The 18017-nt window shown below is 45.0% G+C and overlaps 1 protein-coding gene across 5 annotated transcripts in view; it reads right to left on the bottom strand.

Moving 5' to 3' along the window:
* capn15 (calpain 15) overlaps window positions 1-18017 on the bottom strand; it is a 316435-nt gene that overhangs the window by 222166 nt on the left and 76252 nt on the right. For all 5 annotated transcript variants that reach the window (XM_063059439.1, XM_063059442.1, XM_063059437.1 and 2 more), the window contains exon 2: window positions 2476-2562. Coding sequence is in view for 3 of the 5 variants with exons in the window: in XM_063059437.1 (XP_062915507.1) it covers window positions 2476-2562 (87 nt within the window). In the remaining 2 variants the exon portion in view is untranslated. The remainder of the gene's footprint in view (window positions 1-2475; window positions 2563-18017) is intronic.

Here is an 18017-nt window from a genome sequence, read left to right as displayed (position 1 = left end):
CATTTGGGACATTTAAGAGATTCTTAGATAGGCACAGGGATGAAAGAAAAATGGAAGGTGTTATGGGAAGAAAGGGTTAGATTGACCTTATGATAGATTTAAATATATTGAAATTGAACCTGCATTCACCTTTTCCACTGGCACCTTATTCTACACTTGCACCAACCTCTGAGTAAAGTCATTTTCCCTCAGGTCCCCCTTAAACGTATTATCTTTCACCCTTAACCTATGACCTCCAGTTGAAGTCTCATGCAACCTCAGTGGAAGAAACCCGTTTGCATTTACCCCATATCTACCCCTCGGTTCTCCTCCGCTCCAGGCAATGAAGTCCTAACCTATTCGGCCTCTCTCTATAACTCAGGTCGTTAGTTCCCAGAAACATTCTTGCAAGTTTTCTTTGTACTCTTTCAACCTTATCGATATCTTTCCTGTAGCTAGGTAACCAGAACGGCACAGAATACTCCAAATTCGGTCTCAGGCCTCAGAAAGGGCAAGACGAGAGAACACACACCATCCTCACAGAGGGAGCAGAAGTGGAGAGAGAGCAATTTCAAGTTGCTGGGTGTTAATATCTCCAAGGATCTATCATGAGTCCAACATATCGATGCAGCTATAAAAAAAGCAAGACAGTGGCTATACTTCGTTAGAAGTTTAAGGAGATTTGGTACGTCACCAAAGACACTCGCAAATTTCTACAGATGTACCATGGACAGCATTCTAACTGGTTGCGTCACCATCCGGTATGGGGGGTGTGTGGCTACTGCACGGGATTGAAATAAACTACAGAGAGCAGTAAAATTAGTCAGTTCCATCACGGGCGCTAGCCTCCATAGTATCCAGGACATCCTCAAGGAACGATGCCTCAAAAAGATGGCGTCCATCATTAGGGACCCCATCACCCAGGTCATGCCTTCTTCAAATTGCCACCATCAGGGAGGAGGTACAGAAGCCTGAAGGCACACACGCAACGGTTCAGGAACAGCTTCTTCCCCTCTGTCATCCGATTTCTGAATGGACAGTGAACCCATGAACACTACCTCACTAATTTTATTTCGTTTTTTTAAAGAGATGGAGTGAAGGCTGAGCAGAAACCCACCAGGAGAGCCGATAAAAGCTGAACGGACACACCACAACAAATCTGCGAAAATCAGTGGCCAGTTTTCCACTGGCAAGATAGACAACCAACACTCGGAGTAAAATTCTTGTCTTTTTCAGCAACTTTTTTTGTAATTTATGCTACCCAGTGTCCAAATCTGATAAAAATGTTTAACTGTAGAGTAGAAGATGGATAATTGCTAATTTTATGTGTTTACTCAGAGATACAGTGTGGAACAAGCCTTTCTGGCCCCGATGAGACACACTGCCCAGCAACCTGCTGCGTTACTTACCTACCGCCCGTTACCCCGCTGGCATTTAGGGCAGTAACAAAGGTCCCCCATCTCTGGCAGCGTTCTGGGCTTCCTTCATCATGTCAGTAGCTTCTCAATTTTCACTACAGTCACCCATGCAAGTCCCGTGTGGAGACTCAGGAATACCTTCGCACTCAGATATAGAAGGATTCTTCACTGCTGTTTCCATAACAAACTTGCTTGACCAGTCGATGTTGTTAGCCCTGAGCTGAAACTCCAAACCTGGAGGACGGGTGAACAACTGTTACTCTGTCATCTTGCCTTTGACCTGTTTGGCATGGGTGACCCTACCAAGAGCCAAACCATAAAGTCCTGTCTCCAGCCAACATGGCTCTCTGGGTCACTGAGGCAGACAAGCCTCCAAACCATGACATAGGAGGTCACTTATTTAACCCTAGCCTAATCAGAGGTGAGTGGTGGGGTGGAGATACATCTTCATCAAAGGAGGCATAGGGCGCTCCTTCCCTCCGCTAACCTGCAAGTCACCCTTGGGCAAGGTGTAGAACCTGCTTAGCCCCCCGATCAGGGTCACGTGAAGCCATGGGAGTGGGTGGTGGATGGTCGTATGAGCAGCTGGTGCAGATCACAAGTCCTGGCTATGCGCCCACTGACACCAGGCAGACAGTCTCTGAAGAGTATTGATCATGGCGGGGGTAACCCGTTTTGTAAAGACACTGCCCAGAAGAAGTCAATGGCAAACCACTTCTGGAGAAAAATTTGCCAAAAACAATCATGGTCAAAGACCACAATCGCCAACATCATTTGACACAGCACATAATAATAATGATGATAATCAAAGGCACTTTACAATGACTAATTAACCTACTAACTGGTACGTCTTTGGAATGTGGGAGGAAACTGAAGCACCCGGAGGAAACCCACGCGTTCACCACAATGACATACAAACTCTGGAAGTGAACTCTTAATTTTGACATCTCAAGCTGTAACGCCTTTGTGCTAACAGCTACTCTACCATGACACCCACTTTCAATCCAATCGACAGACCAATACCAGTTCCGGTGATCACATGTGATTTCAGGTTTATAATAAAATTTGAACCACTCACCTTGTTGTGTGAAAGGCAGCCGTCCTGCCTACAGAGACAACGGGTCGCTCTATGGAAGTGAATTGCAGTGTCCCTGACTCTGCATATCTGCAAGACAAAACAAAATAACTTACTTTCAATTTCAGTTTTCTTTTCCCTCTTTAGCTCCCATCCAGATGGTAAAACGCTTATCAGGGAACAGAAATTAAAGAAGTGAAAATTGATACAATAAAAATCAGATTGCTATTTCAAAGTACATTAACAGTCCTACCAGAATATTTCTCAAACTTAATCAACCTAATTGTATTTCTTTGCTAAATTCAGGGAAGGCTAAAATTCATCTTGAACTGTGTGCTTGAATTATTACAATTGTATTCCTTTCTTTATAAATTATAACAGTCTTACGTTAGCTAGCGATCGATGATTAGGATCTGATTCCTGCTGCTGTGTGTAAGGAGTTTGTACGCTCTCCCCATGACTGTGTGAGTTTCCTCTGGGTGCTCCAGTTTCCTCCCACATTCCAAAGATATGTGGGCTGGGGTTAGTAAGCTGTGGCATGCTATGTTGGTGCTGGAAGCATAGCAACACTCGCGGGCTGCCCCCAGCACATCCTTAGACTGTGTCCTTCATTAATGCAAATAATGCATTTTACAGTATGTTTTGATCTACTTGTGACAAATAAAGCTAATCTCATTCATCTCTGAATTAATTTGTTTAAAAGGTGTGAATAAAACTCATTATTCTCCCTGTATATAGTGCAGCGGAGAAACACCTCCTTCAGTACAGCGTCCATTCGGCCCATCAAGCCTCATTAAAACTAACCCAACCCAGTCCTCTTGTAAAGGTTAGTTCTATTTGTCATGTGTACATTGAAACATCAAAATACACAGTGAATGCATCAGTTGCATCAACAACCAATAAAGATTAGATTAGTTTTATTCATCACATGCACATCGAAACACACAGTAAATATGTCGTTTGCATCAACGACCAACACAATCTGAGGACGTGCTGGGGGCAGCTCCTAAGTGTTCAAGTGTCGCCAAGCCTTTGGTGCCAATATAGCATGGCCTCAACTCTAACCCATACGTCTTTGGAGTGTGGGAGGAAACTGGGGCACCCGGAGGAAATTCACGTGTTCATGGGAAGAATGTACTAACTTCTTCCAGACAGTGCTAAGAATTGAACCCGGGTCTCTGGTGCTGTAAAACATTGTTAACCGCTATGCTACTGTGCCGCCATGTATATCCTATTCACCTTCATTCCTGTGGATACGTTTCCCAGGCACACAAACCCCTGGGATGAAATAATTTCTTTCTGCTTCTTCCTGTAAGCACACTGTTTTTTTTAATTCATTTGTGGAATTGCAAAATATTGAGCAGTTGAGGATTTAATTTTCACAGGGAGAACATACAAATCTTTCACACACAGCAGCAGGAATTGAACCTGGGTCGCTGACACTGTGAAGTGTTACACAAACTGCTGTGCTACGGAACCGCCCCACATTCCCACCAACTTGCCACAGGCTTGACCACTCACCTACATGCCAGGGGCAACTTAAAAGTTGATTAACTTACCAACCTCCAGTTCGGGCTGTAGAGTTTTCATGTTCCTCCTGTGACTGATCTTTTCCCAGATCTGGGTAAAAGCCTGAGAACGGCGGGGGGAGGGGGGGCTCGCACAGTCACAGGAGGAACATGGACACTACAGAAAACTGTGGAGGTCAGGACTGAATCCAGATGTGAGACAGCAGCTCTATCAGCTGAACTGCTGCATCGTTCAGTACTTCAGAAGAAATTCCAAAAGAATTCTTGAAGACTTATAAAGGACGTCCATTACCTCTTTCTGCAAATTCAAATTGGCTGCTTGTTTCCATTCAGTCAGAATCAAGGTCCCCTGACAGACATGAGGATTTCACAAAATAAGTTTCAAGTGGCAGGACTGTGTATATAAACCACCCCAGGGACATACAGTGTTGTATCTATTCTAAAATACCATTTATATTTAATGATGCATTTGGGAAGAATCAATATGGCTTATTTCAGGAGAGAAAGTTAAAAAGATTAAAAGCTTAGGAATCTGGTTTGCTGGTTCACTGGCGGGACCAATGGCGGGAAAGCTGAGAGGCCTCGGTTATTGTGTGGACGAGGCCCTCAGGCCGCGAGGTCACCCGATGCAGCTGCCCAGGGCAGAAGATGCCAGAGCCGGTGTGGGAGAGAGCTGGAGCATGTGCTGTGTTGGAGGCTGGCCTCTCCTGTTGGCTTGGGTTGGATTGCGTTGGTCTGTAGCTACACCAGCGTGTGACGAGGACGGCGGCAGACAAGTCACTCAGGGATGGGTTATATTTTTAGTGACTGTACGTTTACTGCTATGTAATTATAGGTGCTGTGTGACTGCTGGCACTGTACCTTGGCTCCAGAGGAACAGCGTTTCTTTAGGTTGTATACATGAGTACAGTATAGTTGATTGACAATTAAACTTGAATTACTTAAAAGGTGGGCAAAGATTAGAAAATCTGTTCCTTCTTCACAAGCCTTGCCATATTGACCTTCTGCATTGATGTAGTCAGGATTTTGCCTACATATTACCTGAAGAGAGACGGAGAGACCTGCTGCGGGCTGAATTCAGCGTGTGAGGGTGTTTGTTGGTGAAGTAGCACAAAGTTTACAAAGAGCTCGGGAGCTTTCAGCTCTCTTTAGCCCAATTTATACTTCTGTTTCAAGTGTTCGCCGTAGGTACCGCGTACCCTACTCCATAGGGTGATGTGCACCTCCCCAAAAAAGTAACTTGCATCGTGGCAATGCAGACCGCAACAACTGTGATTGGTCCGCTTGGTAGCATCGCATTTCCTCCTACACATTTCCCATTGCTTTTCTCCGCTGTGTCTGTACACTGATGCAAAATAAATGGTTGGAGACGATGAACCAAATCGTCAAATCTAGCTGCCAACATCTGAAAATATTTGAAATGCATTTCCTCGTCCATGTCTCTCATGAAGAAACTCAACACAGTGGCATAGAAACCCCACTGCCAACTAGCGCTTTGGCGGTGAATTGCAGAGCAACGCAGACACAAGTACGCATGCTCACTAAGGCGTAGGGCTACGCAAAAGTATGAATCAGGCCTACGGTGTAGCCCATACGCACAAGTATAAATCAGCCTTTTCTGTGGGCTGAAATCAGCATAGGGCCAATAAAACGAAAGGAGGTGTAAGTAGAGTGGCCACTGTTGGAGTGGGCACTGTTAGAGTGTTCCAGCTTTGGTTCAACAGGCTTGGGCAAGGACAGGCAGAGGTTCCAAGTAAGTAAGCAAGTTTCTATTAAGTTTTTATCAGTCTCCCTGATAACTATATCTGCATGAAGTTCATCAAGCTGCAGCTCCTTAGAGACTGTGTTAAGGAACTGGAGCTACAGATAGATGACCTACAGCTCATACAGGAAAGTGAGGAGGTGAAAGATAGGAGCTACAGGGAGGCGGTCACCCCTAGATTGCAGGAGGCAGGTACCTGATGACTGTCAGGAGAGGGAAAAGAAAAAGGCAGCGACAGCCAGTCCAGCGTACCCCTGTGGCCGGCCCCTCATTAATGTCAACAGCTTTCAATACTGTTGGTGTTGGGGGCGAGGGAACGACCTACCAGAAGGAAGTCACAGTGATCAGGTCTCTGGCACCGAGTCTGGTGCTATGGCTCAAAAGGAAGAGGGGGAGAAGAGGACTACAGTAGTGATAGGGGAGGAGAGGACAAGAGATTCTGTGGATGCGGCAGAGATACCCAGATGGTATATAGCCTCCTAGGTACAGGGTGAGTTACATCTCAATTTAGGTCCACGGCAATCTAAAGAGGGAGGATGAGCAAGCCAGAAGTCTTGGTACATATTGGCACCAATGAAATTGGAGATGTCCTGAGGAGAAAATTTAGGGACCTAGGTAAAAGCTGAAAAGCAGGACCTCCAGGATAGTAATCTCTGGATTGCTGCCTGTGCCGCACGCCAGTGAAGGAAGAACAGGATGATTTGGCAGATGGATGTGTGGCTGAGGATCTGATATGAGGGCAGGAATTTGGATTTCTGGATCTCTTCAGTCCAAAAAGGACGGGTTACAGCTGGACCTGAGGGGGACCAATATCCTAGTGGGCAGGTTTGCTGGAGCTGTTGGGGAGGGTTTAAACTAATTAGGCAGGGGGGTTTAGAACCAGTGTGATGAGGCTGAGGATGGAGCAATTGATATGAAAGTAGATGCAATGTGCAGTGAGACCATGAGGAAGGGCAGGCAGATGATAGGAAAAATATGTAGTCTAGAATGCTTACGAGATGGCTTTTTCGAGCAGCTTGTGATTAAACCCACTAGGGGATCAGCTATTCTCAACTGGGTGTTGTGCAATGAAACAGAATTGATTAGGAAGCTAAAGGTGAAGGAACCCTTAGGAGGCAGTGATCATAATATGACAGAATTCACCCTGCAGTTTGAGACTGCAGGGGGAAGATAAAACTGAATGTATCATTATTACAGTGGAGTGAAAGGAATTACAGAGGCATAAGGCAGGAGCTGGCCAAAGTAGATTAGAAGGGGTCACTAAGAGGGATGACGGCAGAATAGCAATGGCTGGCATTATTATGGGGGGAAGTCAAAAAGTACAGGAAAGATACATCCCACAAATGAAGAAATATTCTAAAGGGAGGATGAGGCAACTGTGGCAGACAAGAGAAGTCAAAGACAGCATAAAATAAAAAGAGAGGCTATCTAATATTGCAAGTATTAGTGGGATGGTGGACGATTGGGAAGCTTTTAAAAACCAACAAAGGCAACTAAAAAAAGCCATAAAAAGAAAAAAGATGAAATATGAAGGTAATCTAGTCAGTGATGTAAAAGGGTGCAAAATGCTTTATCAGATATATAAAGAGTAAAAGAGAGAAGAGAGTAGATATCGGATGACTAGAAAATGATGCTGGAGAGGTAGTAAACGGGGACAAAGAAATGATGAACAAATTTAATAAGTATTTTGCTTCATTTTTCACTGTGGAAGACACTAGGAGAATGCCAGAAATGCAAGAGTGTCAAGGAGTGAGTGTTTTTTGCTATTACTAAGGAGAAGGTGTTTAGGAAGCTGAAAAGTCTGAAGGCAGATAAGTCACCAGGACCAGACTACTCTTCAGAGTTTTGAAAGAGGCGGCTGAAGAGATTGTGGCGGCATTGGTAATGACCGTTCAAGAATCACTAGATTCTGGAATGGCTTCTGAGGAATGGAAAATTGCAAATGTCACTCCACTCTTTAAGAAGGAAGAGAGGCAGAAGAAAGGAAAATACAGGCCAGTTAGCCTGACTTCAATGCTTGGAAAGATGTTAGAATCTATTAGTAAGGATGAGGCTTTTGGGGTATTTGGAAACAATGATAAAATACGACAAAGTCAACATAATTTTCTGAACAGGAAACCTTGTCTGACAAAACCATTGGAATTCTTTGAGGAAATAACATTCAGGGCAGAAAAGGAGAGTCAATAGATATTGTTTATTTGGATTTTCAGAGGCTTTTGACAAGGTGCCACACATGAGGCTGCTTAACCAGATTAGAGCTTGTAGTATTACAAGAAAGATACTAGCATAGATAGAAGATTGGCTGACTGGCAGGGGGCAAAGAGAGAGAATAAAGGGGGCCATTTATGACTGGCTGCCGATGACTGGAGGTGTTCCGCAGGGGTTGGTGTTAGGACTGCATCTTTTTACATTTACATGTCAATGATTTAGATGAAGGATTTGATGGCTTTGTGACCAAGTTTGCAGGCGATACGAAGATAGGTGGAGGGGCAGGTAGTGTTGAGGAAGCAGGGAGTCTGCAGAAGGACAGACAGATTGGAAGAATGGGCAAAAACAGTGGCAGGTGGAATATAATGTAGGGAAGTGCATGGCCATGCACTTTGGTTGAAGGGATAAAGGTGTAGGGACTTGGGAATCCTCCTGCAGGATTCCCTAAAGGTTAACGTGCAGGTTGAGTTGCAATGTTAGCATTAATTTTGAGAGGGCTAGAATGCAAAAGCAAGGATGTAATGCTGAGGCTTTATAAGGCATTGGTCAGACCGCACTAAGAGTATTGTGAACAGTTTTGGGCTCCTTATCTTAAGAAAATAAGTGCTGGCATTGGAGAGAGTCAAGAAGAGGTTCATGGGAATTATCCCAAGAATGACAGGGTTAACATACGAGGAGTGTTTGACAGCTCTAGGTCTGTATTCACTGAAGTTTAGGTGAATGGGGGTGGGGGGGGTCTCACTGAAACCCATCAAGTATTGAAAGGCATAGACAGAGAGGTTGTGGAGAGGATGTTCTGTAGTGGAGAACCAGAAGGCACAGCCTCAGAATAGCGATAAGGAGAAACTTCTTTAGCCAGAGGGTGGCAAATCTATGGAATTCATTGCCATAGATGGCGGTGGAGGGCAAGTCATTGGGTATATTTCAGGTGGAGGTTGATAGGTTCTTGATTAGGTTGTCAGGGTGTCAGAGGTTACAGGGAGAAGGCAGGAGAATGGGCTTGAGCGGGAAAAAAAATCAGCCATGATGGAATAGCAGAGCAGACTCGATGATTGAATGGCCTAATTCTGCTCCTATGTCTTATGGTCTTAAGACAGATTGCCCAGGGTCAATGAGGTCTTTGATCATGCAAGATTCTGTAAAGAAACACACATTTATGTTGATTTATCTGAGGCCAAATAGGATTTTTTGGAAGCTATTGCAGTATAGAGTGTAATATGTGATGTTGATCTGGGACACTTGCTTGTTGTAAACTGGGACCTGCTGTCCTGCAAATCAGTTTAATTAACACACTCCCTTGCTGAAAGGTAGTAATGACTGAGCAGTGACTAATGTTTAAAGTAATGACAAACATACCATCTGTTTGTACAGCCTGATGTGCCAGTAACCTCACAGAGAAAGAGTGTAACAATGAGTTTGATGAAAATTTGTTAAGTGATATGCCTGAAAGCACTGATGACATTATAAACTCAGCAAGAGCTAATGAGCAACAGGCTTGTGTTAGTAAATAAGACCTAACACATACGTGCAGTTTTATAATTTACTTACCTGGTAGATTGGTTACCTTGTGTCCTTTTGTGTGCCCGGCGACCCTGGAACCCTAATTAAGAAGGCTTTTTCTTTGCACCTTTACTCTACCCCCCCCCCACACACACAAAAGGCAGGATTTCTTGGTGGTTACCCATTTTAATTCAACTTCCCCATCCCAGTCTGATATGTTGGTCCATGGCCTCCCGTACTGCCACGATGAGGTAACGCCTCATATTCTGTCTGAGCAGCCTCCAACCTGATGACGTAAACATTGATCTCTCTAACATCCAGTAATGTTTCCTGCTTCCCACTTCTCTCCTTTCCTATTCCACAAACTTTCTCCCCTTGTTTCTTCTCTTTGCTTCTGCCCATCACCTCCCTTCCTCTCTTTCTCCCACTCTCCTCTCCTATCAGATTCCTACTTCTCCAGCCCTTGACCTTTCCCACTTATCACCTCCCAGCTTCGCACTTTATCCCCCCTCCTCCACCCACCTACCCCACCCCCCCACCTGGTCTCACCCATCATCTGCCAGATTGTCCTCCTTCCCCTCCCCCCTTCTTATCCTGGCTTCTTCCCCCTTCTTTTCCAGCATCTCAACCCGAAACGTTGACTGTTTATTCCTCTCTACAGTTGCTGCCTAGCCTGCTGAGTTCCTCCAGGATTGGGTGTGTGTGCGGGCACGCGCTGCTCTGAACTTCCAGCATCTAGATTATGAAGACACGCAGTCCTCTTTTATTGTCAATTAGTAATGCATGCATTAAGAAATGATACAATATTTCCTCCGGTGTGATATCACAAAACACAGGACAGACCAAGACTGAAAAAAACTAACATAACCACATAATTATAGCATATAGTTACAACAGTGCAACAATACCATAACTTGATGAAGAAATCCATGAACACAGTAAAAGTTCAAACTCTCTCAAATGTCCCACATCTCACGCAGACGGGAGAAGGAAGAAAAACTCTCCCTGCCATGCCGACCACAATCCGACTCTGACTCATCCGAAAACTTCGAGCTCTGATCAGCTCTCCGACACCAAGTACCGAGCACCATCTCTGTCCGAACGATTCGACCTCCTTCTCGGTCGCCAACACCAAGCAAAGCCGGGGATTTGCTTGGTGTTCCCTCCGAAAGATTCCCCACCATGCAGTAACGACAGCAGCGAACGAGCATTTCAGAAATTTCTCCAGATGTTCCTCTGTACTTTCACGTCTGTCTCCATCAAATCAGAATTGTCCACGGCCCCTATTTAATGGACACGATATCAATTTCACCGGAGGGCTGTGCACGCGCGGCACGCTGCTTTCTCTCCTCCCGCCAGGCAGAATTTCTTGAACTTATTGTTCTCGTTTGATTCTGAAGGTTCCCAACAGGATGTCTGGGCAGACAGTCTGTCTCCTGAATGGCTGGGCTCCAATGCAAGGCAGCACATTGATTTGGAAATCCCTATGTGGGACAGCGAAGGTGCACATAGAGAAGGGAGGGGGGAATTATCTTCCTGCAATCCCTATTCCTATGGTGATTTCCTGTTAGACAACAGGAAATGCAACAATAAACTTCATTTGAATGTTTGTGTGCCCATGTGCTCTGGGTTAACAGTATTGACATAATAGCAGGATTTGCTCAAACTGGAATGGGTGTAGCTGAAATGGTGCTTTCCGTTCCTTCAGATAAATGTTTCCCATGACTTTTGTTTCCTACCTGGGGACTACAAGGAAAGGGGGAACTCCACTGCCAGCTTTTACTCAATAAGCAAAGCCTTTAATCTTATTTTCTTAAATTTTAGACATACAGCATGATAACAGGCCCTTGGAGCCCAAAGATCCTGTGTCGCCCAATTACACCCACGTGATCATTAACCTACTAACATGTCTTTTTTCTTTGAATGTGTGAGAAAACCCGTGGTGTTATGGGGAGAACATACAAACACCACACAGACAGTGGAGGCAATCGAATCCAGGTTTCTGACACTGAGATAGCATTACACTACCATGCCACTGGAGTTCCCTCAGTATCTGTGCCTTGCTCAAGACTTCCGGCACCTGCAGAATCTCCTATTTGTATGCTCTTCCTCAGTCACTGTTTTACCTAGACCACGTTTGCATTTCCAGTTGCTTTTCAAACTAACACTTTTCCACTCTACTTGCCCATGAGATGAAAGGTTTCTTCACAAGTTCTGGGATCCATCCATGAGATTAAGCAAATAGCTATTTCTTTTGGAATGTGGGAGGAAACCGAAACACCCAGTGGCCACCCATGCAGCGATGGGGTAAAGTACAAACTCCTTCCAGACAGTCGAAAGAACTGAACCCGGGTCACTGGTGCTGCAATAGCATTATGCCAACTGCTATGTTACCACGTCACCCAACAGTGTCACGCTAACCACTACGTTACCACGTTCCCAACAGTGTCACGCTAACCGCTACGTTACCACATCCCCCAACAGTGTCACATTAACCACTACATTACCACGTTCCCAACAGTGTCACGCTAACCGCTACGTCACCATGTCACCCAACAGTGTCACATTAACCACTACATTACCACGTCACCCAAGTGTCACGCTAACCGCTACGTCACCACGTCACCCAACAGTGTCACGCTAACCGCTACGTTACCACATCCCCCAACAGTGTCACATTAACCACTACCTTACCACGTCACCCAACAGTGTCACGCTAACCGCTACGTTACCCCGTCACCCAACAGTGTCACATTAACCACTACATTACCACGTCACCCAACAGTATCACATTAACCACTATGTTACCACGTCACCCAACAGTGTCACGCTAACCGCTACATTACACGTTCCCAACAGTGTCATGCTAATCGCTACGTTACCACATCCCCCAACAGTGTCACATTAACCACCACATTACCACGTCACCCAACAGTGTCACGCTAACCGCTACGTCACCACGTCACCCAACAGTGTCACGCTAACCGCTACGTTACCCCGTCACCCAACAGTGTCACATTAACCACTACATTACCACGTCACCCAACAGTGTCACACTAACCGCTACGTTACCCCGTCACCCAACAGTGTCACATTAACCACTACATTACGTCACCCAACAGTGTCACACTAACCGCTACGTCACGTCACCCAACAGTGTCACGCTAACCGCTACGTTACCACGTCACCCAACAGTGTCACATTAACCACTACATTACGTCACCCAACAGTGTCACACTAACCGCTACGTTACCACGTCACCCAACAGTGTCACATTAACCACTACATTACCACGTCACCCAACAGTGTCACACTAACCGCTACGTTACCCCGTCACCCAACAGTGTCACATTAACCACTACATTACGTCACCCAACAGTGTCACACTAACCGCTACGTCACGTCACCCAACAGTGTCACGCTAACCGCTACGTTACCACGTCACCCAACAGTGTCACATTAACCACTACATTACGTCACCCAACAGTGTCACACTAACCGCTACGTTACCACGTCACCCAACAGTGTCACATTAACCACTACATTACCACGTCACCCAACAGTGTCACACTAACCGCTACGTTACCCCGTCACCCAACAGTGTCACATTAACCACTACATTACGTCACCCAACAGTGTCACACTAACCGCTACGTCACGTCACCCAACAGTGTCACGCTAACCGCTACGTTACCACGTCACCCAACAGTGTCACACTAATACGACGTTACCACGTCACCCAACAGTGTCACACTAACCGCTATGTTACGTCACCCGTGTCTAACCACTACGTTACCCCGTCACCCAACAGTGTCATGCTATCCACGTTACCATGTCACCCTATTTACTTTATAAATTCTCCCACTGCCTGGACGCCGCGTTCCAAATTGAAGTTCTAAGTACGAAGTATACTTTGATAATAAATATATATGCAGTATACAACCCTGAGATTTGTCTTCCCACAGACAGCCACAAAACAAAGGAACACCATGGAACCCGTTTGAAGAAAACATTAAACACCCAAACGTGCAAAAGAACAAATCTCACATACAGCAAAAAGAATGAGTGAGAAACATAGACCATCAAACCACAGAGTCATTGAAACAGCTCAGGAATATTCAGTCTAGTTCAGTTCATTTCCATTTAGTGCCGCGTTGTTCGGCAACTGCAGGCCGCAAAGTCAGTTCTCCCCGATCAAAATCACATGAAATAGCAATTAAAAGCGGGGTAACTAGAAACACGTATAATAAGAACTGCAGAGTCTTGAGCCCAAAATGCATTGATTTCTCTTTTTGTCCTCATCTTTAGAATCGGGTTTATTATCACTGATATATGTGGTGATAAGGTGACAGGGTGGAGATATATCTCCTCCAAAGGAGGAGTTAGGCGCTCTTTCCCTCTGCTAGCAAGGGTAAGGGTCACCTGCTTAGCCCCCGATCAGGGTCACGTGAAGCCACAGCAGCAGGTGGTGGACGGTTGTATGAGCAGTTGGTGCCAATGACAAGTCCTGGTTATGTGACCACTGACGCCAGGCAGACAATCTCTGTAGAGTATTGATAATAGCTGGGTCACCCATGTTGTAAAGACACTGCCCAGAAGAAGACAATGGCAAAACACTTCTGTAGAATTTGCCAAGAACAATCATGGTCAAAGGTCATGATCGCCCACGTCAATACGACACAGCACATAATGACAACCAGGATACTTGGTGAGATTTGTTGTTTTGCAGCAGTACAGTGCAATATATTAAAAAATAAGCAGTGCAAAAAGTGAGGCCGAGTTAATGGATTCATGGCTCATTCAGAAATCTTAAATACCTACTTCAAATTAATATGCCAAATAAAAAGTAATAGTGATCACCAGGGTGTAGGGTACTTGTGCTTTAACTGTTAGGTTTGATTAAGCTGACGAGAATGTTCAAACCCTTTGTATATTGTGTCTCTGAGAAGCAATGCAGTAAGTACCCATTATCATCAATGACCCCCACCACCCAGGTCACGTTCTCTTCTCACTGCTGCCACCATCAGGCAGGAGGTACAGGAGCCTCAGGACTCACACCGCCAGGTTCAGGAACAGTTATCACCCCTCAGCTATCAGGCTCCTGAACCCAAGGGGATATCTTCACTCACCTCAACGCTGAACTGTTCCTATAACCTTTGGACTCACTTTCAAGGACTCTACATTTCATATTCTTGATATTTATTACTTATTTATGATTATTATTTTTTATTTTGTATTTGCAGAGTTCGCTGTCTTTTGCATTCTGGTTATTGTCCATCTTATTGGGTACAGTCTTTCACTGATTCTACAACGTTTCTTGGATTTATTCAGTATGACCACAAGACATATATGTACTTTGGTAACAAATTCACTTTGAACTTTGAGCTGAAAGTATTACTGTACAGCATATCTATGAGAGTTTGGACACATTGGTTAAAGCTCTTTTTCTGTACCAGCTTAAGACCAAAACAGGACATGTAGAACGGTGTGATAACGTCGTGGGTGGCACTATGCTTTCCAGCGGTCACCAATCAGGGTTCCATTCTTGCCACTCTGTAAGGAGTATGCACGTTCCCCCCGTGACCACGTGGGTTTCCTCCCACATTCCAAAGACGTACAGTTCGGGTTAGTACGCTGTGGGCACGCTATGCTGGTGCCAGAGGCATGGTAACACCTGCAGGCTGCCCCCAGCACATCCTCAGACAGTGTTGGTCATTAACGCAAACTATGTTTCGATATTTCTATGTACATGTGGCAAATAAGGCTGATCTTTAATGCGAAGTTGTATTTTAAAGGGGGGGGGGTGAATGCTGTAAAATTTACAGCAGCAATGAGTTACAACATCCTTCCCAAGTCAGAGTTTCACAAGCACTGCACCGAGGCATCCCCATTCCAACACGCGAATCCATTCTTCTCACTATGAAGGCCGGTGGAGAGTTCCTGACTGGTTGCATCAAGAGCTGGCAGAGAAACTCTAATACCCAAGAATAGAAAGGCCTACAAAAACTAGTCGATACAGCCCAGATCATCACAAGATTGAGTTTAGGAGCCAAGAGGTAATGTTGCAGCTATATAGGACCCTGGTCAGACCCCACTTTGGAGTACTGTGCTCAGTTCTGGTTGCCTCACTACAGGAAGGATGTGGAAACCATAGAAAGGGTGAAAAGGAGATTTACAAGGATGTTGCCTGGATTGGGGAGCATGCCGTATGAGAATAGGTTGAGTGAACTTGGCCTTTTTTCCTTGGAGTGATGGAGAATGAGAGGTGATCTAATAGAGGTGTATAAGATGACGAGAGGCATTGATCGTGTGGATAGTCAGAGGCTTTTCCCCAGGTCTGAAGTGGCTAGCATGAGAGGGCACATTTTTAAGGTGCTTGGAAGTAGGTACAGAGGAGATGTCAGGGGTAAGTTTTCTTACGCAGAGAGTGGTGAGTGTGTGGAACGGGCTGCCGGCGACAGTGGTGAAGGCGGATACAATAGGGTCTTTTAAGAAACTCCTGGACAGGTACATGGAGCTTAGAAAAATAGAGGGCTATGGGTAACCCTAGGTAATTTCTAAGGTAAGGATATGTTCAGCGCAGCTTTGTGGGCTGAAGGGCCTGTATTGTGCTGTAGGTTTTCTGTGTTTCTGAGAAAAGCCCTCCCCACCATTGAGCACGAGGAACACATAAGCAGCATCCATCATCAAGGACACCCACCATCCAGGCCACACTCCTTTGTCACTGCTACCATTAGGGAAGAGGTCCAGGAGCCTCAGGTCCCACACTGCTGGGTTCAGGAACAGTTATTACTCTTCAAACATTGGGCTCTTGAACCAGTGTGGACAACTTCACTCATCTCCACTCTGAACCGATTCCACAACCTATGGACAATTTTTCAAGGATCCACAACTCACGTTCTCAGTAGTATTTATTTACTATTTATTTTTTATTATTATTATTATGTTGTATTTGCACATTGGTTGTTTGTCGGTCTTTGTGTGTAGTTTTTCATTAATTCTATTGTATGGATAGTCAGAAGCTTTTTTCCCCAGGGCTGAAATGGCTGCCACAAGAGGGCACAGGTTTAAGGTGCTGGGGAGTAGGTGCAGAGGAGATGTCAGGGGCAAGTTTTTTTCACGCAGAGCATCGAGTGCATGGAATGGGCTGCCGGCAACGGTGGTGGAGGCGGACATAACCATATAACAATTACAGCATGGAAACAGGCCATCTCGGCCCTTCTAGTCCGTGCCGAACTCTTACTCTCACCTAGTCCCACCGACCCGCACTCAGCCCATAACCCTCCATTCCTTTCCTGTCCATATAGCTGTCTAATCTAACTTTAAACGACAACATCGAACCTGCGTTGACCACCTCTACGATAGGGTCTTTTAAAAGACTTTTGGATGGGTACATGGAGCTTAGAAAAATAGAGGACTATGGGTAAGCCTAGTAATTCCCAAGGTAGGGACATGTTTGGCACAACTTTATGGGCCAAAGGGCCTGTATTGTGCTGTAGGTTTTCTATGTTTCTATGTATTTCTTTGTGTATTACTATGAATGCCTGCAAGAAATAAATCTCCGGGTAGTATATGGTGACACGCGTAATTTGATTACATTTACTTTGAATTTTGCCTTCTGGATCACCTGGTTTATCTACTTGTTTCCCTTTCTCAACTGGTACACGGCGTTTCATTGGATGTTCCTCACCTGCCATTCAGGCGATGAGCTGCTTTCCTGTTACTGCCACCAGAGTGGATATTCCCACATTTATCCATCAGCTGTAACAAATTCTAGGAGTGAGAAGCAATGAATTGATTTTAATTTTCTACTATGTTGTGGAAGAACCAGGCAGAAGTGTCTCTCATGCCCAATGAAACAGAAAGGTAGCTTCTCATTTCCAAGTAGCAATCTTACTCCCACTCTTCTCCAGTCTAGGAGTGTGTAAATCCGCCACAGTGCAGCATCTTGTGGAAACGCAGTTACTCTAATCGGGTCGATGCAATGAATCTCAGGAGAAGTTCATGCTTAATGTACAGTGTATATGAATCTCATGCAAATGGAGACAACATAGAAGTCAGGCGCCTCTAGAAAAATATTGAAATTTGCTTTCAGCATGCATGTTATTGATAGAGAACAGTATTGGGAAAGATAGCTTAAAAATAAAATCACTCCTGAGTCTTTTCCAAGGGCTAAGCAGTATTCCAATATCTGCTGTTCCCACGACACACAGCTCATCAATATTTGATGCATCTTCAACTTAGCTGAGAGACAGAAGCCCTGAATTTTACTGTAACCTGCAGCACTGGTCTCGGTCGTCCCTGCCTTCATACGATACATCTATTTCACCCAGGTTCTGTACATCCTGTATTGTTTCACAGTCCTCCATCCAGTCCCGCAAACTCCTCAGAAACAGATCCACACTGCAGGTAATTTTATGTCATTTAGGTTGAATAAGGTAGAATAATAAGATTTATTTCGTGGCCCGATGTTTCAACGCCAGAACATCTTACAAGAGAGCGAAACCTTGCAAGGTGTCTGGCCTTGATAGTGTATTTGGTCGGGC

The sequence above is a fragment of the Mobula hypostoma genome, chromosome 9 (assembly GCF_963921235.1).
Source record: "Mobula hypostoma chromosome 9, sMobHyp1.1, whole genome shotgun sequence".
In the NCBI taxonomy this organism is placed as follows: domain Eukaryota; kingdom Metazoa; phylum Chordata; class Chondrichthyes; order Myliobatiformes; family Myliobatidae; genus Mobula; species Mobula hypostoma.
This window is presented reverse-complemented; position numbering and strand designations above follow the sequence as displayed.